Here is a 25,532-nt window from a genome sequence, read left to right on the forward strand (position 1 = left end):
AATGATGAGCACTTTCTAGGGATAAATTGAACCAATACACACACATGAGATATGGGTATTATTAGCAGTTACTGTATATTTGAAAACCTGCATCCCAACAAGCCAGTGTAGTGCTGCACTACTGACATGCCAAACAAACTGCAGTTTGTGGGGTGATCAGAGTGTGTGTTGACCAGCTACTGAGATACATCATGCTCAAGGTCATCAATGTGATCATGGAGATTTCTCAATAATTAATAGCAAAGCCACTTTGCTGCATTTCAGTGTGCAGGGAAATTCTGATACAACAGCAATGTATGTGTCATGTCACATGCTACAGTACTGCAGAAACACAGTTGTGAGATATAATCATGCCAGACCAGAAACAACATTTTATTTTTTGAAGAGAAATGAAATTGTTAATTATGAGACATGACAGAACAAAAAGTTATCTGATAAAAGATGCTTAGAGCAGGTCTGCGTCACTGTCATTGTTTTAATATCCGCTTTTCGTTTCTCCATGGCCCATTCATGCTACCCTTACAAAAGCAGGAGTGCAATGAGCAAGAATCATATGATCCGCTGTTGCCATAGAAACTGATCCCAGCAGTGGGCTCTGGTGAGGTGAGTCACATGAGAGGAGCTTTCTGTGTACCTCATAAGAGAGAGCCACACGCACGCACGCATACACGCATACATGCATGCACACACACACACACACACACACACACACACACACACACACGCACACTTGCTTCAGGCTTGGGAAGCTCCAGTGTAAACACGGCTGCATGTTTTTGCACAAGGGATTACTGAGCGCTTTAGACTTGTTTCATTTGTTTTCACTGTTATCATGCATGTCCTTACATGGTGCTTCATCAAAAATTCTGCCATTTGTAGGCCCAATGCAAAATGATTTAAAGCAATTATTTGAATCTTTTGCAAATATATACAATTATCATTTTCTCTTGCACACACCTGGTGTGACTACAGCTACCTGTTTAATGTTCCAGAGTCTATACAGAGCTGAACAGCTGTGTCCATGCACTGATCTCCCACATCAGGATATTTGATATCCATAGCTTACACCAGTCTTTCTGTAAACATCCAACACACACACAGACTGCCTTCCACGCAGACTGCCTGCCTGCCTTCATTTTCTGTTTATTCTCTTGACTGATGTATTTGATCAGTGAATATGTGAAGTCCCTCAGTCCAATCCTTATACAGTATGACTGTATACAGCTGAAAGTAATGAGCACACACTCTTTTTAATTAACTCAGATGAAAGTGCAAAAGGTATTTTCTGGCATCACTTTTCATGGCAACCCATGTAAAATAGGAAATAATAGCCTTCACTTATATGAATACACTAAACTATCTGGTAGAGGAGTAACCTAATGTGGCAAAACAGACAAATCATCAGTATCTCGCCCACACTGAACACACATAGCTAGAGTCAAGGACAGACTACATTTTCTGGTGTGAGGAAAAAGTATGAGTCAAACACAGTCTGACACCTCCTGAAAGTGATTGTAGACCTCCCTCTGAGAAAATCTCCATGTGTGAATAATCTACACATTCCTAGTTTTTCTGACATGTAATTGCTTTTATTTTCAGGTGTTTTTTTATGATAAATATTATTAATAACTAAATACATTTTGACATGTAGGTCATTTTCAGTTGTGATTTTCTCACAGGGTTGCATGTTGGTGCAGCAGGCAGTGTTGCAGCCTCACAGCTCTAGGGTCCTTGGTCTGATCCTGAGCTTGGATTACAGTATGTTTGGAAATTCTGTGCATGTTCCATGTGTCTGTGTGGGTTTCCACCTAGTTCTCTGGTTTTCTCCCACCTCCAAAAACATGCCAGTAGGAGGAGTGACTTCTCTAAATTGCCACTGGGTGTTAATGAGTGTGTCAATGTGTGTGTACATGGTGCCCTATGATGGACTGCTGTCCCAGCCATAACATTAAAATCAGCCATAACACTGACAGTTGAAGTGAATAACATTGATTATCTCGTTACAATGGCACCTGCCAAGGGGTGGGATATATTAGGCAGCAAGTGAACAGTCAGTTCTTGAAATTGATGTGTTAGGAGCAGAAAAAATGGGCGAGCATAAGGATCTGAGCGACTTTGACAAGGGCCAAATTGTGATGGCCAGACAAATGGGTCAGAGCATCTCCAAAATGACAGGTTTTGTGGGGTGTCCCTGGAATGCAGTGGTTAGTACCTACCAAAAGTGGCCCAAGGAAGTCCAACCAGTGAACCGGTGACAGGGTCATGGGCACGCAAGGCTCACTGATGATTGCAGATTGCTGTGTATGGGGCTGCGTAGCCACAGACCGGTCAGAGTGCTCATGCTGACCCCTGTCCACCCCTGAAAATGCCTACAATGAGCACTTGAGCATCAGAACTAGACCAAGGAGAAATGGAAGAAGGTGGCCTGGTCTGATGAATCACATTTTCTTAAACATTATGAGTGGCCAGGTGTGTGTGCATCGCTTACCTTGGGAACAGTTGGCACCATAGTGCACTATAGGCAGAAGGCAAGCCGGTGGAGGCAGTGTGATGCTCTGGGCAATGTTCTGCCGGGAAACCTTGGGTCCTGGCATTTATGTGGATGTTACTCTGACACGTAGAACCTACCTAAACATTGTTGCAGACCAAGTACACCCATCATGGCAACTGTACTCCCTAATGGCAGTGGCCTCTTTCAGCAGGATAATGCACCTTGTCACACTGCAAAAATTGATCAGGAATGGTTTGAGGAACATGACAAAGAGTTCAAGGTGTTGACTTGGCTTCCAAATTCCCCAGTTCTCAATCCGATCAAGCATGTCTAGGATGTTCTGGACAAACAAATCCCATCCATGGAAGCCTCACCTCGCAATTTACAGGATAATCTGCTATTAACGTCTTGGTGCCAGATACCACAGCACACCTTCAGAGGTCTTGTAGAGTCCATGCCTCGACCTGTCAGAGCTGTTTTGGTGACACAAGGGAGACCTACACAATTTTAGGCAGGTGAATTTTAATGTTATGGCTGATCGGTGTATTTTCATATGTTAACATTTTACACGTAAGGACATGAGATTCACGTGAATAGTTCTTTTTCTTGCTCACATATTGTTCACATGTGCAACTTCAGGCAATAAAATTGTGAAATACACTTTTTTTTTTTGCCACATTCACATAATCACATAAGGGGAAAAAAATCTTATAATTCCAATACCTGCCCCAAACAAAACCTGTACAATAAAATGTTCCAAAGTATTGGTTTCTTTCCCACCAAAAGTCTGTTCAAACCTTATGTGTGACGTTTTGTAAACAACTAGCCGAAACCACGCCCTTTTCGTTTGGTTATGAGGAAAAAGGTATGTTCCACTGTTAATCAGATTTCAATCGAATGTTCTTATAGATATAATGAAAGAAAATATAAGCTCGGCATCATCTGCCATTAGTATTTCATCAGCCAGGTCCCGCGCTACCTGGGTTACGCGGTGCTGACGCACAAGCGCGCTGGTGACTCACGCGCACTTATAGTAGGCTAATTTGCTCTCGCGATAAAAAGCTGGCGGCGCTGCGAATTTTTCGAACACAAATCAGCGAGTTGGTTGGACTACATGCCCGCCTCCTGTGAACGCCGTGGCTGGACCTGGTGTGATGCTGAAGTTACTATTTTGGGTTGATAGCGACGCTGTATCAGCTTCACTGGAGCTTTGCGCAAGGCTCGCGCTGCGCACTGGTTATTGCTGAAACGTCGAACTATACATGCACTCTCTGATTTATACGCTGGCGATTCTTTATTGCGGGTTTTTCACGTCCAAAAAAGGTAAGCAATCTCCACTATTTTTGCCAAATGCTCCCTAGACATTACCTGCAAGAAAGAGTAAAATGATGACTTCTACCTGGCGACGTATTCTGATATGATGCTTTGTTTTTGGTTTATGATAAAGGCTCGAGCAGATTTCAGCTCATCACTGATTCTGTGTATGGGTTTGTATTCATCCTGTGTAGTGTGCATGTTCTGGCATGTCAGTAAAAATGATTAGCGGATAGATTATCCTGACCGGACCTGCGTATGTGATGCGTCGATTTCTGAGAGGAAACGTGACACACTTGTTTGACCTTGAGGATGCTCTGCGCCCGCTGTCTTCTACCGACGTGACTGTTTATGCGCAGCACGTGCTCATGTTATCACCCCGGTGTGCTCGTCTATTTGCTTACGTCTTAATGGGTCATAAGACACGAGCATGTTGCGCAGTGAATGTGTGACACCTTTGTCCATCACGGCAGGTGAGCTCGATGTCCCAGTTCCCAATACATGATCACGTGCAAAGTCCAGAGTATTGACCATGTGCTATTTAGTCTAAAGCATGCTAGAATATATTCAGACTTTTATTCATTTTCAGTAATCGCTTTAAGGTTGTAGTAGATCCAGACTCTTTCTAGAGAACACTGGATGCAAGGTGCGGATACACCTTGGGTGGGATGCTAGTCCATCGCAGGGTACATTTGCACCTAGGAAATTTTGTGTAGCTTAACAGCATATGTTTTGGGAGATTGGAGGAAACCTGAGAACCCAGAGGAAACCCACATTACAAGGGAAGAACCTTTTAATTCCGCACAGATAGTAAGTCAAACCTCTGATTGACCTAGGGACCCTGGACCTGTGAGGAGGCCACGCAACCCGCTGCAATATTGTGTCACGCTGCGAGAATATACTGCTCACTATAAATGAAAACAAATTAAAATAGATACGTGTCCTCTAAGGCAATTCAACCCTTATAATGAGATGAGTGAACGAGCATTTAATTAAAATCTCATTGTCAGATAAGTGTACCAGTAGGGTTGTTGCCATCCATTAAAGAGTCTAATCTCACACTGTAACGTTCTTCATAACATTTGCCTTAGCATTGCACCTGTTAATGTGCAGGTCCGATGTGTTCTTATGGCTCAGTTAGAAGATTTAAGTCATACCAGGGAACTGATGTGGACCTGGACAGTGCCAGACATCAGAATAAGCCTTCAAGAAAGTTAAATTCTCTTGATCCAGGATATTGTTATCTGATTTGTGGACAGTCAGAATGCAGACAGATGGATGATTGAGAAAGAAAGCAGAGGATCATATGAAGCAAGGAGGGAAGTGAGAATTTTGCTACTGCCTAGCAACGCATTGAGACATACTGGAGCATTTCCCATTACAGCTGGCAACTGGGATGTAATGTGTAAGAGCATTTGGATCTTTGGCTCTTGACAAACCCAGCTACAAAAGCTGAGCCAGAGTTATGCTAGCATTACAGCTTAAGTGTCACTAGAAATATCAGTACACAAACCACATGTCAAACTATCCTACATGTTGGACAGAATTGCGTAATTCTTTTAATTTTTATATATATATATATATATATATATATATATATATATATATATATATATATATATAATTTTATAATACAGTTTTTCAGATCTCTGATATAAATCTATGTGGGATACACACATGTCTTTTGGCATACACTAAACCTACCATATCTTTTTAAACTAATGGCCATACCTTACCACAGTGTATTCAGATGAGAACAAAAAATGGCTGATTTGTGAAAGACATTTAGTTTATTAGTTTACATTTAGCTCAATGATAACAAGGCCCACCTACATGGTCACTACTGAGACCGTGAATCTGAATCCCAGCAGCAGGGTTGATGTCTGCAGTGATGCAGAGTGCTACGTATATCCTGGAAGTATATCCTAAGTGGAAGTAAGTTTTAGTCTTGGCAGCTTAGTGGACATAATCAATGTAATGTTTTAGTAGTCTTGGCAGGTCAGACAGGTCTGCTTAATTTGCTCTGTTTCTCGGCACCTGCATTTCTAATGCATGCCTGTTATGAAATAAAGATGACTGTGTGTTTAGAGTGCACATTCTATTTAATAAACGTAAAAATCCTATCGTCCACTAAACAACTTCAATGAAAATGAGTTTTGAATGATTGCATGCAATTCAGAAAGCTATTGTTTATTGTATTTTGCTGGAGATCTTAGCTAGGTACATGTGACTAGGCAGCATAGTCACATGCTGATGAGAATATCAAAATCCAGTGAGTGATCTGCAGTAAGTTGATTTAATCCCATTGTGACACATTTCCTTCGGTTTAGAAAGAAACAGTCTAAATGAAGCAAAAGGGCTGCCAAAGCCGACTGATCCCTGAGGTCTGTAGAACTGATCGTTAACATACCTAATGTTGTGTAATATGCTGATATGGCACAGGTGTGCATATCTGCACTTACATCTACATAATGTGGGCTGTACATTGGTACTTCAGATACGGTGCTTGAGACAGAATCGAGTCCTGCTGGAATGCTATTTGCATGATGAGGATGCGAAGCACACTCAGTGGGCATTGCCTAGCAACACAGACATTCCTCGCAATGTTTGCCCCCGATTGATTAAACATGGCCGTTTTTCTATTAGATAATGAGCCCGATTATGTGAGACTAGCCATATTCTACTTATCATTGTAATTTGATGTAGGGAAATCCAGTCTCATGGTAATCGTATTTTTTATCTCATAGTTATTTTTATGTTTCTTGAGAGAAAATTGCTTTGTATTATATATCACATATGATTTTTTTTCCCCCATCCAGTGTATCAGTTATCTTTAATAAACATAGGTTTGTATTTCAATGTGGAAAATGACTGCGTTTGCAAAAAAATGGCCTGCACAGACTTCATCTAGAACTATTGATTTTAACCCATTGGAATTAAAGGATTTGTTGAAAAGCTTCCTCAAAGTTTAACACAAGCTGATTATTGCCACCATGACCTTATTTCTAAACAATTCAGACAAAGCTTCTCCTCTTTCAGGGCAGAATTTTCTAGGAAGTAGCGAGAAACATCTGTGGTGTGTGCAAATTAAATTTTGTAGTTCAACAGGGACAAAAAAATTCATTTTTATTAGAGAAATTGGGCAAATCACATGTTTTATGGTTCAGATATTATTTTCACATAATTTTTAAGTTTTGTTCCATTTTTTTTTTCCAGAATGTAATCACAGTTAAGTACTGGCTTAAAATTGTCCCAGTCATATCTAATTCTTTCCTCTGATCCCCCACAGCACAGAACTCCTATCTCATCAGAGTGCTGACTAGCATACCAGCCATCTTGTCGCACTCGTATTTCTGATTTAATCCAGTTCAGCCATGCCTAAGAGCAGTAAAGTGACACAGCGTGAGCACAGCAATGAACATGTCACAGAGTCTGTGGCTGACCTGCTGGCCCTGGAGGCCCCTATGGACTATAAGAGTAGCCAGATGAGCATGAGCATGCCTGGAGGAGGCGCAGCACCAAAGCCTGACATCTCTCCAGACCTGGAGGATGGCCGGCCAGCCTGGAACAGCAAGTTGCAATACATCCTCGCCCAGGTGGGCTTCTCAGTGGGGCTGGGCAACGTCTGGCGCTTCCCGTACTTATGCCAGAAGAACGGAGGAGGTAAGGAGTTGGTGGTTGCTTGACTCCAGTGTGGATGTCTTTCTGTGGCTTTTTAAATTAATTCAGTTTTATTTATATAGCACTTTCAACAATAGACATTGTCACAAATGAGCTTTACAGATACCAGAGGCAACATTGGCATGGAAACACTGAGATGACATGACTAAGAAACCCTGAGAGGAACCAGACCCAGAAGGGAATCCTTCCTCTTCTGTGTGACACTGGATTGAGAGTTTATACTTTATTACTCTTCTACAACTATATAGTCAAACCTTATTGTGAGCATATCTTTAATCCTGGAATAAGCACCGGAAAATTCTTCATGTTTTTTAGCTAATGTCATGTCCGTGCCAGGCGATATTAATGAGTAGAAATTTTGAGGAGCTATTTGATTCTTTAAGTGCAAGACAAAGTTGAGCAGATTAACAAATATTGATGGTTGTATACTGAATACATCTTCCTAAACGTATTCCATATCACAGTGCATAAAAAGCAACTTATTCAGAATACATCATGAAAAGACACATGAGAAACAACAGTGCTGTGTGGTCATTCTTCAGTTTCACTATAGACAATGTTCATTGCTGTTATTGGTTGGCAGTATTATTTATGTTATTCTTTTGGATGGTAAATTTATGAATTACTGTTCATGTAAAATACTCTGCAATGAAATGAATGATAATTATAATTGATAGTTTGAGAGTTGTATAAATAATGTTTGTATTTTTACTAAAGGAAGTCTGGCATGGGTACGTGTTTGAACTTTTGCCATGTACCACTGCTCTCTAGAGCAGAACATAAATGAGAAAATGTGGAAAAATACTTAATAAATAGGCATCGGTGGTGTTTATTCTTATAAGATTATCCTAACAATAAAAAAGTGTGTGTGTTCTGAATACAGAAGACACTTCAGTTTTGTATTGTGAATATGTAACACTGTTAATTGTATTCCATTACAGCCCAACCCTGATGCTAGACTAATCTTTATGTAACGTTTTATAGAAATGTTCTTCAGTTATATTAGGCTTGAAGTGTGCAGTCATTGTGTTCCACATTTATTGAACTGGCAACGTAGCATAGTTATTTATGGCAACCAAAGGCAGAGACACTTTATAAACGAGCTAGTCAAGGCCACAGAGGGCTCGATATATATAATCTTACCGTACCAATTATGTTTCTAGCAGCTATTACTCTCTCTGCTAAGGCTGTGTATTGTGAGTCCTATGTTAAAAAAAAAAACCATACAGCTTAGTATTTATTGCACTGAATAGTATTTGTTGTCTTATTGTAGCATTGTTGTGTAGTAGATGAAAATAGAGTGACCTAAGAGATATGTTACAGAAAACAGAAACATTCCCGGTTTGTCTTTGTACACAGAAGTCATCATTATTATAGAAACAGAAAATGTCTCTTTTAAAGGAACACGGATTTCTTTCTACCTCATAGCACATTCAGGTGTACAGGTCAGAGTCGAATGTTGAGACATTTACATTTTCTGTGTTGACACTGGATTTGTTGCTGATAGTGTCAAAATCATCATCAATGCCTGTCAGTTCCCTGCCATTAGCATTAATTTTAGACAAAAGGATTTTTTTAGATCTTGTACTTGCATCTCAAATTCCTGCATTTGTATAACAAAGAGATATTGTAAGATATAGATAGGTAAAACCTATAGGTAAAACATGGCAATGTGACATGTCCTGGCTTGTCTAGTAGCCATGGAGTTGCCTCTCTTTTTTTTTTCCCAGTGGGCCTTGTTTCCTTTATCCTACCTCTCTCTTACTCTCTTACCCACTGTACTCCCTTCTGTCTGTCTCCTATAGTTATATGCAAGGCCTGCAATTTTCCTTTCATTATCAGGCAAGATGAATAACCCATGGACAAAAAGGCTAAACAGAGCAGAGGTGTGTCGCCCAACAGCAAACAAGCTCCACAATCAAACTGATAGCAAGCAGATTTTTTTTTTAAATGTACTCATCAAACTGTCTGATCAAAGTCATAACCTTGTATTAGTCCCTGTCTACTATGCAGTTATTTCGAGAGTGCTCTCTCTGACTTCAAACAGAGACTTGCGAAAAGCAGGATCAAGGTGCTGTCGGTCATCTCCGGCTGAAATCTCCGTCACCATGGAGCTGCTTGACGTCAAGCCTCTGAATGATTTGCTGTTTCATTGTGTCGCATCAGGCTCTATCTGCTCATTCATGCTTACTGGGCTTTCAGCTTTCCTTATGTGATTTTAATTAATTGAGCAAGGCACATTCCAGAGAAAAAGTACTCTGTAGATGTATTCTTGGTTTTTTTTTTATTTATATATGAGATCCATGATAGAAGGAAATGGGGAAATATTAAAACGGCATGGTCATTCAGAAGTGAGTAGTGCTACAGTGAACCTATCTTAAACCCTGTACACTCATAGTTACTGAACAATAAGCTTTAAGGCAAATAATTGAATAATAAGTGGGGGCCTTAAGATGTAATATTTTAGCTTAAAAGAGCTGTATGTATCTGAGGATAAGAGTAGTAGGCTTAATGCTAGTTATTTGTAAAAGTGAAGATTAAAACAGATGACTACTTGCCTATAATGAGCCTCATTTATAAATCTTAAAGTTTTGTATAAATGTTTTCCTGGGCCAAATCAAACTACATTCCTGCCAGATTTACAAACGTTTCTGTAATGCTTATTTCCTTTGTGAGAAATGCCACTCAGCCATAAATTGCATTCATAGCACAGCTCATTAACATTTAGTGATGCTCAAAAAACTCCATAAAAGGCAAAGCTCACAGACAGCTGAAATGACAAAATGATGACTGAAAGAATGCCTCCTAAGCACAATGTGTGCTAAATCTTCCAGTAATGCAGCTCAACCACTGCAGCATAAGCATGCATTAACTCTTCCTCCTTTTATAGGGTTTAAACATGACAGCATAGTCCACAGAAATATTCAGTAACTCATCGCTAGTTAAATCATTTAAATCCTATCGATCGAAGTTGACATTTGTCAGCCAACTTATACATGAATTTACACAACCTCACGAGCTCTTGTGGGCTACAAACCTTATTCTGAACTCAGAAGATTTTCATGAAAACAATATTTCTGTAAATGCTGCTGCAAACAATTAAATCAAGTAAATTTGTTTGTATCCAGCTTGATAAATGACACGCAGTGTGAATAAATAGTTGGTGATACTGACCCATGTTGTGTAAAATATAATATCTCTACTCATTCATTAAATGCATTTCTTGTAAGGTTATCTCTAAATGGTGTTATCTTGTTTTCAGGTGCCTACCTTGTCCCCTACTTCATCCTCCTCATCCTCATTGGCATCCCACTTTTCTTCCTGGAATTGGCAGTGGGTCAGAGGATCCGCAGAGGAAGCATTGGGGTCTGGAACTACGTTTGCCCTCGACTGGGTGGCATTGGCGTGTCCAGCCTAATGGTGAGCAAATGGAGATAAATGCAGGCTGGTGACTTATTAGTTAACTAAAGTTTCTCAGCTTTCTTTGTAGGTAGTCTAGAGAGATGGCAGTAGAGTTTTCTGTAAGGTCGTTCAGGACCACAAGAATAGCTATGGCTAGGCACACTCTCAACTCTAGTTTATTAATTACATTATCAAAGACCACATAATCCATCAGTTCATACAGCATGACTAATGTATAGTAGCTGTTCTACAACCCTAATTCTGAAAAAGTTGGGACAGTATGGAAAATGCTAATAAAAACAAAGAGGAGTGATTTGTAAATGTACTTTGACTTGTACTTAAACAAAATTAAACAAAAACATATAAAGACAAGGTATTTGATGTTTTACCTAATCAACTGCATAGATTTTGGAGATAAATGTTTATTTTGAAATTGATACATGCAACATGTTCCAAAAAAGTCGGGACAGGGGCAATTTAGGAATAATAGCAATGTGACAAGTTGAAATAAGAAGGTGATGTGAAACAGGTGAGGCAATCGTCTAATCATAGTACATGGATGTGTTGAGGCTTGCCAATCTGCTAACAGATGTGTCAGCGAATAAACCAACACTTTGAGAACAACACTCTCCAAAGACAAAGCAGTATGATTTTTGGCATTTCACCTTCTACAGTGCACAATATAATTAAAAGATTCAAGGAATACGGTCAAATCTCCATGTGTAAAGGGCAAGGATGAAAACCACTTCTGAATCTCCGATCCCTCAGAGGTCATTGTCTTAAAAACAGTCATGAATCTGTAATGGATATCCTGACGTGGGTTTGGGAATACTTTGGTAAACCTTTGTCAGTCAACACCATTCGCCGCTGCATCCACAGATGCAAGTTAAGTCTTTACTGTGCAAAGCAGAACCCATACATCAACACTGTCCAGAAGCACCGCGGACTTCTCTGGGCTTGGTCTCATCTGAGATGGACAGTAGCACAGTGGAATCGTGTTTTGTGGTCAGACGAATCAACATTTCAAATAGTTTTTGGACAAAACAGCTGTCGTGCTTTCCGAGCCAAATAGGGAAAGGACAATCCAAGCTGTTATCAGCGTCAGGTCCAAAAGCCAGCATCTGTCATGGTATGGGGGTGTGTCAGTGCCCATGGCATGGGTAACTTGCACATCTGTGAGGGCACCATTAATGCAGAAAGATATGTACACATTTTGAGCAACATATGCTGCCATCCAGAGCAGGACAACGCCAAACCACATTCTGCCCGGATTACAAACGTATGGTTGCATAAGCAGAGAGTGCGGGTGCTAGCATGGCCTGCCTGCAGTCCTGACCTGCCGCATACAGTAGCGCAGCTGAAGAAATGGTTAATGGATGAATGGGGAAAATTCTGCTTGCTAAACTGAACAAAATGGTGTCTTCATCGCCCAAACGGTTAATAAATATTATTAAACGAAAAGGTGATGTTACACAGTGGTAAACAGTCGACTGTCCCAACTTTTTTGGAGTGTGTTGCAGTTATCAGATTTGAAATGAGTGTATATTTTCACAAATAAATTCAATTCACAAAGTAAAACATCAAATAATGTGTTATTAATGTGTTTTCAATATAGTACAGGGTGAATTGAATTTCCTAATGACTCTTTTTGTTAGTTTTTTTTTGCATTTTCCATACTGTCCCAACTTTTTCGGAATTGGGGTTGTAGCTGGACACCAGAATACCTTCAATGCCGTGACTGATGTCTGCTTTATTCCAAACTGGGACTTGACATGGTTAGCTAAATGAAGTGAAGAAACCATACATTTTTGATGAGTCACTCAGCCCTGACCTGCCTGGTTGTTGGGTGATTCGCTAACTCAAATTGTAGACCAACCAGAATCATCTGAACAAAATCTTCCATGGATCATCACATACTGTATATAGTGACAAAAACTAGTCTTAGTGCTCCACTGAGAGAAGTCTTCACTGTTGCTAAAAGCAGTTGAAGCAGCTGCATCTGTTGTGTTCTGTTCATGAACTGATCTTGCATCATGGCCATCTTGTTTATAATGAGGTGCCAGTTTGAGGGACATATCATATTTAAGACTAGTAAAGCAGTACTGAAATGCCTAGAAGTGAATCTGCTGTGAGAAGAACAGCTATTAATAGCCACAAAGAGAGAAAGTGGCCCATGCCAGAGAGGAGATGTACTTTAATAATTCACTAACTCTTCTGGCTGTGGACCTGTGATGTTGCCAGAAGCCATTTTGCACACCAGGCCTAAAGACATCAAGAATAAAATGTACAAATGTATACAACCCCAATTCAAAAAAAGTTGGGATGCTGTGTAAATTGTAAATAAAAACAGAATGCAATGATTTGCAAATCTCTTAAACCAATATGTTATTCACAATAGAACATAGAAAACATATCAAATGTTTAAACTGAGGAAATGTACCATTTTAAGGAAAAAATAAGGTAATTTTGAATTTGATGGCCACAACGCATCTCCAGAAATTTGGGACGGAAGCAACAAATGGCTGGAAAATTGTTACTTAAAAGAAACAGCTGGAGGTTCATTGGCATTTGATTTGTTTTCTATGTTCTATTGTGAATGACATATGGGCTTATGAGATTTGTAAATCATTGCATTCTGTTTTTATTTACATTTTACACAATGCCCCAACTTTTTTGGAATTGGGGTTGTATTTTAAAAACTGCAGAAAACAAAATGGTCATGTTCTCTTTGTCTTCTATTCTCTGTCTGAAGGTTTGTGGCTTTGTGGGTCTGTACTACAATGTGATCATTGGCTGGAGCATATTCTACTTCTTCCAGTCATTCCAGTTCCCTCTGCCCTGGGCTGACTGTCCCATCCGGAGAAATGGAAGCCAAGCCAGTGAGTGTGCTGCAATATTGAAAGAAAGGCTCTTTAATGGCTTACCGTTTCCATACATGAAGCAGATATAGCACTGCACATTTGTATATGGTTCTGCTCTGTGATCTTCTATTATTTTCATAGCAATCTATACATATATCTGATTACTTAAGGAACATATGTATGTATGGAGCTTAGAAGCTGACGAAAGTAATTTAATATTGATTTTGTATATTTGACTTAAGGCTGAGTCAAATGAAAACCTTAAATGTGCAACATAAATTAGAATCCTGACTTTTGTTAAGCCCTAGACACTTGTAGGCCTACTGAACAGACTGAAGATTATGTACAAAAATGATAGTTTTGTGACACCTATTTGCAATAAACAATGCAAAATAAAGAAATTAAAGTTTTCATTTGAAAACTTGTATATACAGTAGCTATAAAACATCTGCACACCCCTGTTAATATTGCTGATTACAAAAATAAGGTTTTTGTGATATAGCAACCAACAGAATTCAAGTGAAAAACCAATCAAAAGAACCAAGAAAAAGAAAAAACATACAATAACAAGGTTGCATAAATGTGCACACCCCTTAACTAATACTTTGTTAAATGCTTTTGCTTATAATGCAGTCTTACTGGGTAAGAGTCTACAAGCTTAGCACATCTTGATTTGACAATTTTATTCCACCCTTCTTTGTAAAAAAAATGCTCAAGATCTATCAAATTGTGAGGGGATCTCCTGTGTACAGCTCTCCTGAAGTCATTCCACAGATTTTATGATAGGATTTAGGTCTGGGCTCTGACTGGGCCATTTCATAACATTGATCTTCTTCTGAAGCCTTTCCTTTGAACCTTAAATACAATAAATACATACAGAGAAATACATACATAAATAAATACATACAGAATTTCATGTAAATTAGGACACAGATGAATCATCTGGCATTCCCAGGGAAAAGTAGATCACACTTTCAGAGTGATCAAACTCAGCATTTAGCTAATCACAGTCACATCTTACGTCCATGTCTGTGAAATCAAGTGAAGAGATGTGGAGTTAAGTGGAGGCAAAATGGAAGATATGAATCATAATGATTTAAGTGCATTTAAAGGTTTTATGTTCTACTAAAAATAGCTGCATTCAATTAAGCAGCTAACTTTACCAGCAAGCTCACATTAGCATAGCCTAAATAGCTAGAATGTTAGCACTGAGTGTTTGACATCACTATTCTCCTGAGGAAACTAGCTACCTTTTCCCTGGGAGCATCCCAGATGATTCACCTTTGTCCTAATTTGCACAAAATCTGTATTTTGATATTTGACTTTTATTTTGTATTTAGGGTTCTGATTTTTCTGTCTCAAAACTATAACCTATAACTTCAAATTTTATGTTTTAAAAGGCTAATCTTACACCTAGCAAGCTCAAAAAAAAAAAAAACCATTTGGCAAAATGTCAATTTACACAATACAGAAAAATAATATAATATATAAGAATATAGTTCAAATATGTAAGAAATTGGCATTCAAATGCTTTTGTCAGATCGCAAGCTCCATAAGTATATAGACTCCTTGGAGAGAAGAAGCAAATGTTTGACTGTATAGAAAGCATCAAATGTAGATTAACCATCATCATATGTGATATCTGGTACTTAATTCCATTGATTGTAGTCATCTCTTTTGATTTCACAGTAATAACCTTGAAAATGTTAATTTGAAATCCCCAGGATGTCTTGAATTCATGTAAATAGGAATGCACACAATGTTTAAGGAAATTGACAAAAATGTTTTACATGCCTTGGATCCTCATTTTGGATCCTCATAGCAGTAGCATGACAGGGATATAAATTATATTTTTGTTTCACATTTACAAAGACCGGTCATTTGTAGACCAGTCAAGGTCTCACCTTTATTAATAACGTTTCACCTTATTAAGCTCAAGCAAAATGATTGATGTGTAACACAAGTACACGTTTTCATGTTTATCTGTGACAGTCAGTATGTTTACATGGACAATAATAATCCAATATTAACCCAATTAAGACCATACTATGATTAAGAAACTTGCATGTAAACAATGATTATTGATTACCTTATTCCGATTAAAGTCATACTCGAAGTAAACACAAATTGAATTAAGATATGTGGAGTATTCCTGTTTTAGTCGCATTATCGAAGTGCATTACAGACATGCACACACCTTAATCACACTATTAACGTCGTGTTGGAGTTTTCACCGCATTTTGCGACAGGACACGTACACACACGGCAGTGCTCAACCGTTTGACGGTAAGCAAGAGAGCGAGGCTCCTTCCGAAACCTCGCATTTACCTACTATGTAGTAGGTTAAATACATGTATTTCGGCTACTATATATTGGTAAGTATGCGGTTTTGGACGCAGCCCACGGCTTCAAGCAGTCGTCTATTTGCAGGTATAGCATAACAAATAATTAACAGCACTTGAAGCTTTCGGGAAATTAAAAATTGTATATACACCCAAAACTGTATACAGTACCATAACGAAGGCGAACTGTATGTTGATACGTGAAATTCTGGAGGGAACGTCAGACGGCATGGCGTGGGGATGTAATGACGTGTGCCATTAATCCATCTATGTTCTATAACATAGAGGAATATTCTAAACACAACTTGTGTAAACACCATAATCACAATATTGTCTTATTCAGAATAAGGTCAATAATTAGATTACTGCTGTCCATGTAAACGTAGTCACTGAGCATAGTACATACGTTTTTATTTTGATTATTTTATTTTCTTCTATGGTGTTTTAATACAAATATATATATCCCTGATTCAAATCTGACCGCATGCGTGTCATATGTAGAAAACCTTTTACGTGGTGAAATTTTGATATATTGAGCTATATCAGGTTTTGAAAATTACAGGTTTTCCTCAACTGAAAACCAAAATCATGTATCTCAACCAGAATAACCAGCTAGTATTTAGCTGTATTGAATGTACATGACTACTCACTAACATTGTGGACAGTGAGGCATTACCGTTTGTGTCTTGCCTTCCTGCTTTTACTCCTGAACAGTTGTAGAGCCAGAGTGTGAGAAAAGCTCCGCCACCACATATTTTTGGTATCGTGAGACACTAAACATAACCAGCAGTATTGCGGACAGTGGAGGGCTAAACTGGAGGATGACTCTGTCTCTGCTGGCTGCGTGGATCATTGTCTGCCTGGCTGTCATCAAGGGCATCCAGTCCTCTGGAAAGGTGAATACAAGCTCAATACAATCGTTTTTTTGACCACTGAAGATTTTAAGCACATATACAGTATATTTTAAGCACGTATATATTTGGTGATTGATCACTCATCTATATGTTGAAGATGTATCATCTATAGGTAGAAGATGAAAATAATCCTCTCTTCCTGTAAACTGGCAGAGTTTTTACCAATTTACCAGATGATGTACTTGATCTTGTTAAGAAAACTCTTTCTTCTACTCCATGTGCACTGTGGGGAACTCCTTAGGTGATGTACTTCAGCTCTCTGTTCCCGTATCTGGTGCTCTTTTGCTTCCTGGTACGGGGATTGTTTCTCAAGGGAGCGGTAGACGGCATTGCTCACATGTTCACACCAAAGGTAAGAAGGGACCCACAAACACATGCTCTTAAATTGACTTGAGAGTCAGCACCTCTAAACAGAAGCCAATTTCAAGGTTTAGTCTTCTGTACTTATTATATCATGTCACTCTGACCGCTGTCTCCCCCTGGTGGTGAACTCAGGATGACGTTATGCATATTTATAGAGCTATAAATTTATTACCCATTACTCATGCATGACCGAAAGGGAACATGGGACTATGTGAGTTATTAAGTAGGTGCATATAAATAGGTACAGGAAACTAATTTTTCAAATAATAAATCATTGCATGAGATGAAAGAAAGAAAGGGAAATTGTCAAGTACTCTTGATCATACATGAGATGGATGAACATTCCCCCGAATACATATTCCTGCAGCTGGAGATCATGCTGGAGCCACAGGTATGGCGTGAGGCTGCAACGCAGGTTTTCTTCGCTTTGGGTCTGGGTTTCGGTGGAGTCATTGCTTTCTCCAGCTACAACAAAAGGGACAACAACTGCCATTTTGATGCTGTCCTAGTGTCTTTCATCAATTTCTTCACCTCCATCCTGGCCACGCTGGTGGTGTTTGCAGTTCTTGGTTTCAAGGCCAACATTATGAACGAAAAATGTGTGGTGGAGTGAGTGCACTCTTTTACTGAATTTGCTATTAATTGTATAAAATCTGAATGTAATCAGCAAATTTATGAGGCATTATTCAGTGAGTGAGTAGTTCATAAAATATGCAAAAGGTTGATTGGTGATGTGATTAGAGATTAGTATGCAAAATTGATATCAGACATTAATCTAATGGCTGTGTTCTCTTTCTAGGAATGCTGAGAAGATTTTGGGCTACCTGAACTCCAATGTGTTGAGTCATGATCTGATCCCTCCTCATGTTAATTTCTCCCACCTCTCCTCATCAGACTATGCTGAGATGTATGAAGTTATTAAAATTGTGAAGGAGGACAGCTTTGCTCAGCTGGGCCTGGACCAGTGTCTACTGGAGGATGAACTCAATAAAGTCAGTCTAAAATCCACTGAATTAATGCTGTTTGGTTATGTTTATACTGTCTCATTAGCGTTGCAATTTTATTTTACCGTTGGATCAATTCAGGTTGTAATCCAGTGAGTAAATATTCTTTATAACACAGTACTGCTGAATGTTCAACTCTGATTGGTCAGAAAGTATTCATTCATTTTCTGCAACAGCATGGTGCTGACAGTTCAGATTGCAAGGTTTACAGTATATTAATGCATAATAATAACTTACACAGGGACTTTTATGGTAGATGCACCACATAAACTGATTTAAAAACCTGTGTAATTTGATATTGTGAAGTTTTCTATGAGGGTTATGTAGCATTTTTGGACGGAATCTTCAGTGTCAACAGTTTCTAACAGTCAGAGGTAAAGCTGTTCCTTCAGGTTTTCCAACACTGGAAAGTATTCAGGACAGACAGCTGGTGCAGGAATGACTGTTCATAACTATTATTGTTATAATATATTGTTATAACAGGAGTGATAACAGAACCTAACTGGTTTCACATATGTTCCATAACATAAAATATAACTATAAATGGATAAAAGTTACAGTATGATGTTTAATATGATATATTATAATATAATCAGTAAATTGTTAGCATTGGCAGATTGTTGTGGTATAAGAGGAATAAACACTTTGGGATGTGGTATCATTAGAAAACGATGCATTTTTTGTTGGGAATGACATCACACCACCATATACTCCTATAATAGCATGCCCCGTTGAGTTTTATATCTTACTTATTTTGGACATTTGAAAGCCTTTTTCACAAATTTTTCTGTCGCTGTCTAATTTATCTCTTGTCTCATTTCACCCTCAGGCCGTTCAAGGTACTGGTTTGGCCTTCATTGCTTTTACAGAGGCCATGACACACTTCCCAGCGTCTCCATTTTGGTCAGTGATGTTCTTTTTCATGCTGATCAACCTGGGTCTGGGAAGCATGATTGGCACCATGACTGGCATCACTACTCCCATCCTTGACACGTTCAAAATACGCAAGGAGATCCTGACTGGTGAGAACTGACACACACACACACATACACAAGTACTCACGAACACATTTTATACATTATTTTAGGAATGACTTTATGAGTATCTGTGATATTAATAAGCTGCTTGTATTTGGATGACTTATCTAACTACTGGAGGTAATAGCCCTGATAGTTTTGGGTCAAATAACCATAGGAGTTATAAAATAGTTCTGGCAGTCACATCTACGATGCAGACTTGAGCAGATGCCAAGTTTAGACCAAGCAGCCGTTAATGGCGCTGAACAGTCTGTCAGGCAGCAGACTCAGAATACAATGAGACACATCTATCAAATTTGAGAAGGCTGATTACAATATTTATATTAGTAAATAAAATATTTTATTTACCATCATGTCCAAAATTTTGGCCCTATATGTTATGTTCATATTTGCTGATACTTCTATATGCAGAACACAGTGCCTCCCTTTCAGACCTGTACTCTCGTGTCCAGATATGACATATCCAGTGTACTCCTAATGGAGCCTAAGGTGTAGCTGCATTTCAGAAATATGCCACTAGAGGTGTACTTGTGAAGGATATGAGAGTGCAGGTTTAAAATTTGGGGTCTGAAGTTGTGGCACTATGACTAATGCAATTGACTATACTTGACTATGACTATACTTCAGGCAAGTTCTGTCATTGGCAGGATGCGTTTTATCCACCCAAAAGTACCGCTTCCTGTATGTGTTCAAACATTATGAGTAGGACTGTGGTGGTTGTGCGCATGAACACACTTGCCTATGAAGCTACCAGTGAAGACGCCAAAAAACATGAACAGATTGTTTGGTCATAAAGAGCTTTACTCTTACCAAGTATTACCGTCCATCTCATGAGGGTTCAGCTAAGAACCACAGCAGTGAACAGTGGGAGTGGTATACACTTGTGGTCATTATAAATCCCAGGACACTTATTGTAAAAGAGTAGGAGTATACCCCGGTGTCCTGGCGAAATTACCCTGGTGTCCCCCCATTGGCCTTTCTCTTTCATGGCCCCCTAATAATCCCCATCTCTGAATTGGCTACATCACTCTCCTCTCCACTAATAGCTGGTGTGTGGTGGGCGTTCTGGCGCACCACACACCACATACTATGTAAAGTGCTTTGAGTTTCTAGAAAAAAAGCACTATATAAATGTAAGGAATTATTATTATTATTATATATAATATTACAATATTACTGCACTGAAAGCATAATTCCACATTATAAACGTTTATTTTAAGTCTGTACTTTTATGTTTGCCTGTTTAAAATTATTTCTGCAAAAAAATGCTGTGGTGAAAATATTCATAATTTTGTTTGCTATTTTGACGATAACATTCAGCCCTGCATCAGCTTAGGGCCAGGATGTAATAATATTTTTTGTTAACCTGGGCCAACTCTAAATTTCTTTTGGCCATTATTATGCCATTGTGCAAAATGACCTTGGGCCAGCTCTGCTATGTGGATCTGGAGAAGATACACTGCTAGATTTGGCTCTAATCCGGTGCAGTGTGCATTTGTTGTATGGGAGTGGACTGTGAGAGAGGGTCTCATTTTCTTTAGGAGACACTGGATAACCTCTGACCCTTATTTCTCCTCAGTGGTTTGCTGTATCATTGCATTTTTTTGCGGCCTGTTATTCGTCCAACGATCAGGAAATTATTTCGTCACCATGTTTGATGACTACTCTGCTGGCCTTCCACTCACAATCGTAGTCATCTTGGAAAATATATCTGTGGCCTGGATTTATGGCACCAAAAGGTACACTGTGCATATTTAGCAGCGCTTTCTGTCTGGTTAGTTTGTGCACAAGTTTCTTTGCATAAGTAATGCTGACCTTTTTGAAGTTATTTTAAAACAGGATGCAAATCCCATGAATTTGCCCAGAAACAACACAGAAAAGTTTAACACAAAATCTGTGCTATATTATCATATCTCTTTTACTTTAATCAGTTTCAAATGTTCATGCAAAAATATTTGTATGGTTTATTATCAGGTTCATGCAGGATCTAGAAGATATGCTGGGTTTCAAACCATACAGATTCTACTTTTATCTGTGGAAGTATGTGTCTCCAATCTGCCTCCTTGTTCTTATTACTGCTAGTGTTATTGATATGGCCATCAGTCCACCTGGATACAATGCATGGGTTCAGGACCTGGTGAGTGAAACCCAGCTTTAAAATGCCTGTTTATTTCATTGTATGACTAGAGGTGGAACCATATGAAGAATTCACATTATGATAACCATGCAATACAATATCATAGTTTTGGTAGTTGTAATTGAATTAAAATTTCAATTTGATGACATTGAATTACATATAAGACTGCAGCAGTGCTGCAAGTATTACTAAACCTGTGTTAAAGCCTATATTACTGCCCTCGTTGTAATACATTATTGTTTACTGTATGTTGTAACAGCTCAGTCACATGGTCTTGTATGGCTCCACATACTCTGAGATTAATAGTAAATGAATTACAAATGTTATTTAACAAAAACGAATGTATAATTGTTGATATGGTGAAGCTTTCTCTGAGACGTTTGTTTAACATTTATGGAAGGAGTCTTCAGGACAGAGGACTTTTAAATTGCACTTTTAAATTGCTTGGTAACATAACAAGCTGCATTTTGTTTGTGCGTGTGTGAGAGAGAGAGAGAGAATGACTGAATTATTTTTTGGACATTCTACAATATATCACGGACATGCTACAAAATTAAATGTAACTATAAACAGAAAAAAATGTGTTCTTTAATTTAAAAAAAAGTAATGGCAAATTGCTGTGGTATAATAAAACTTATACCACAATAGTGTTTTTTTTTGTTGTTGTTGTTGTTGTTTTGTCTATTGTTTAATTGTTATCTATATTCATGAAATTGAAATTATTTGTGGGACATCATTATCGATTACTGATATGGCATCACCTGTGTATCAACATTACCTCAGACTCCTCTTTTTTCTCTTCTCACTCTAGGCGATCGAGCGCTTCCAGAGCTACCCTACATGGGCTCTGATCATGTGTTTCGCTCTCATCGTTGTAGCCATGCTTCCTCTGCCACTGGTATTCCTCGCACGCCACTTTAACTGGCTTCCTGATGGCTCCAACAAACTGTCCGTCTCCTACCGCAAGAGTCTGACGAAGGACACCTCCAACCTGGAGGACGAGACACGTTTCATCCTGGGTAAACACACCAGCGAGACTCCCTCTCCCATGCCCAGCCACCGGGCGTACCTTGGCCCAGGCAACACATCACCTGTCGAGCTCATCACCAACTCCACGTCCATCAGCGGCTATGGCAGCAGCTACCAGACCAACCCTGTTCCACCTAAATCTGAGTCCTGAGTTCCTCCCTGATCTGAAGGCATCACCCACGAAAGACTGATAAACCAAAAGGAAAAGGGAGAAGCCACAGCATTTATCATTATTTAATTGAAGCCATAAAGGGTGAGAGGGATAATGTGTGTGTGTGTGAGGGGGTAATCAATGAATAATAGAGGACTGAAAAAAAGGAAAGAAAGAAAACAGTCACAGAAGGACATTCTCCATATTTAGCCCTAATTAGCAGACGGTGAGTTGCAATTAGTTCCTTCTCTTTCCTACCTACACCTACACATTTGGACCAAAGGCATTTCTACAGGATAGCTGGTGGACAGAAAGCACTGAATCATCCACATAACACTGAGAGATTTACATAATCTTCCGGTAAGTCATTCACTAAAAAATGCCCTACTGAATTTTACACATACTGTAGATATGTATAAGAATGAATGTAGATTCATTTTTTAAAAACATTTAAGCCACTGACTAATTAGCCACTGACCCTCCATAGCCAGAATCTTTGGATCTAGTAATGCTTACAGGGGAATGAAGCACAAAGGTGTTTTAGTATGTTTCTTTCTGTTGTAACTATTCTTCATGCCTGGGTTGAGGTGTGAAAACTGCTAAGTAGGGATCCACTGATCCCATTTTTTTTTTACTTCCTTTGTCAACACAATGCACATATCACAGTTCTGAATAATCGATAATACATGAACCGATGTAAAACCTAATTACACAAATAATTGCAAAAGGCTTGCTCTGAGAATCACAAATTGAAAAGAGTGGAAATAATATTGCTAAGCTATTTTCAATATATTGAAGAAAATTGTATGCCAACTTCAAGCACATTCCCAGCATATATGTAAAAATAATAATAATAATAATAATAATAATAATAAATTCATTACTCTCTCTCCCCTGTCAAGCACGGCAACTTTCGGAGGAAGCACATGCTAGCCTTGACCCTCCCTGCTTGGTAGATGTCATGTGACAGGGGAGAACTGGCCAGTAGGTGGGAATTGGCAAACAATCAGATTAGGAGGAAATGGGGTAAAAATCCAAATATATACTGTATTTCAGTGGCTCAGATCAGATTTGATCAGATCCTTTTATTATTTTCAGATACTGCTTTTCAAGTCAATATTACTCCAATACAAAGAATCAGTGAGTACATTAGTGCAGTGTTTTATGAGGAACAGTTTTGTTTAGAAATTACATTTGACTGAGGAAAGCAAATAAAACCTGGCCAAGTAGTACAACAGAGAGAAATGTACTGTATAGATCAGGGGTGTCCAATCTTATCTGCAAAGGGCTGGTGTGGGTGCAGGTTTTCATTCCAACCAAGCAAGAGCCACACCTGATTCCACCTGATTAATCAGATGATCTTGGCTTTCAGTAGGTGTGGCTTCCACTTGGTTGGAATGAAAACCTGCACCCACACCAGCCCTTTCTGGATAAGATTGGACACCCCTGGTGTAGATAATGTTGATGTATTTACCATAACTCTTGTCCTGTGTAAGTGTTTATGCCCATAGATCACTAGGCCCAGCACAATCTACCATAATCTCATACAGTACTGACCAGATGTTTCCACTCGGGGGGAGTATATGCACCAAAACCCCTACAATGCATCTAGTTTTAATGCAGTATCTCTCTCTCTCTCACACACACACACACACACACACACACACACACAAACACACAGTATCAATAACAGCATGCCTTTGTGGCTTATTGTAGAATATTTTGTCACACTTAGCATTTCAGATATACGTACATCTAGTTTTAGCAATCAAATGACTGCCAGATGTGCACAGCACAAAAAAAGAAGCACATTTAAAGTGTTGGGTTGCAATAATACTAAAACAATTTTTAAGGCAGTCTTTATCTAGCACAGCAGTTTTAAGTACATACAAGATCTATAGTATATATTAGTATAAATATAGCAGATGACAGAAAAAATACACATTGCACATAATACAAACATATTAATAATATTCGTAATAATGGTCCTCAGTGATCATTGATAGGATTATGTGCCTGTTCTGTGAATGTACAGGCCCAGGTTCGCAAAAGCACTGCAGCACAAGGATCATTGTAAAATGATAGCGTGAGTTATCACTTCAATTATTTCTCTCTCTCCTTCTACCAATTAATATGATTTTAACTTAACTTTGGGAAACTGTACACCAGTCGAGTCTAATTAGCTTAGGTATTCACACTGTCAGTTTTTACAGATTGACTTTATAGCAAAAACAGTTAATAGCTTTATTTTCACAATGTAGTTTTCTTGCTTAGCAATTTCTGAAAGGAACGGATGTAATTATTCAAGATCCATGAGAACAGCTTCTGCTTCTGCAAAACCTGCAACTGAAAATGGTTTATATTAAAGTCTGTAGATGTTATGTATGCCAAAATTATGTTATAGTATAACAATAATTTTCCACAACTTGCAGTGTATTTGAACAGATACTGCCTAAGCAGCCTGCACAGGTCTACTGATGAATACCTCACAAAAAGACAAAGGGTGTTGAATTGGATTTTGGAGAACCAAACGTGCTAGATTTTTAAAATTGCTTTTTCATTTTATTTAATGTATCCCTATACAGAAAATATGACAGAAATAGGATGTATATGGTAGACATCAGCATCTTTGCAAAGGTCATAGACTATTATTGCCCTGGTGTTTACTCTATCCCCCAAGTATATCTGCACTTCACACTATACACTAGTTTTGTATCTTGGCAAATAATGCAGCAGAGCTTTTGATCACTTGGCAGCTCTGTGTTTGCTCCTCCTGCAACTGTCATGATGACTCGTGGTGTAAAAA

General features: G+C 38.8%; 1 protein-coding gene across 1 annotated transcript; it reads left to right on the forward strand.

Moving 5' to 3' along the window:
- The first annotated feature begins 6,846 nt into the window (after positions 1-6,846).
- On the forward strand, positions 6,847-23,485 carry slc6a17 (solute carrier family 6 member 17). Its single transcript, XM_053625168.1, has 11 exons — positions 6,847-7,468; positions 10,749-10,906; positions 13,641-13,767; positions 16,806-16,987; positions 17,247-17,357; positions 17,736-17,977; positions 18,168-18,360; positions 19,202-19,394; positions 20,989-21,148; positions 21,384-21,546; positions 22,358-23,485. The coding sequence occupies exons 1-11, from the start codon at positions 7,180-7,182 to the stop codon at positions 22,724-22,726; spliced, it is 2,187 nt and encodes a 728-aa protein (XP_053481143.1). The 5' UTR covers positions 6,847-7,179; the 3' UTR covers positions 22,727-23,485.
- The last annotated feature ends 2,047 nt before the right edge of the window (positions 23,486-25,532 follow it).

This window comes from Ictalurus furcatus, chromosome 5, assembly GCF_023375685.1.
Source record: "Ictalurus furcatus strain D&B chromosome 5, Billie_1.0, whole genome shotgun sequence".
NCBI classification, from domain to species: Eukaryota; Metazoa; Chordata; class Actinopteri; order Siluriformes; family Ictaluridae; genus Ictalurus; species Ictalurus furcatus.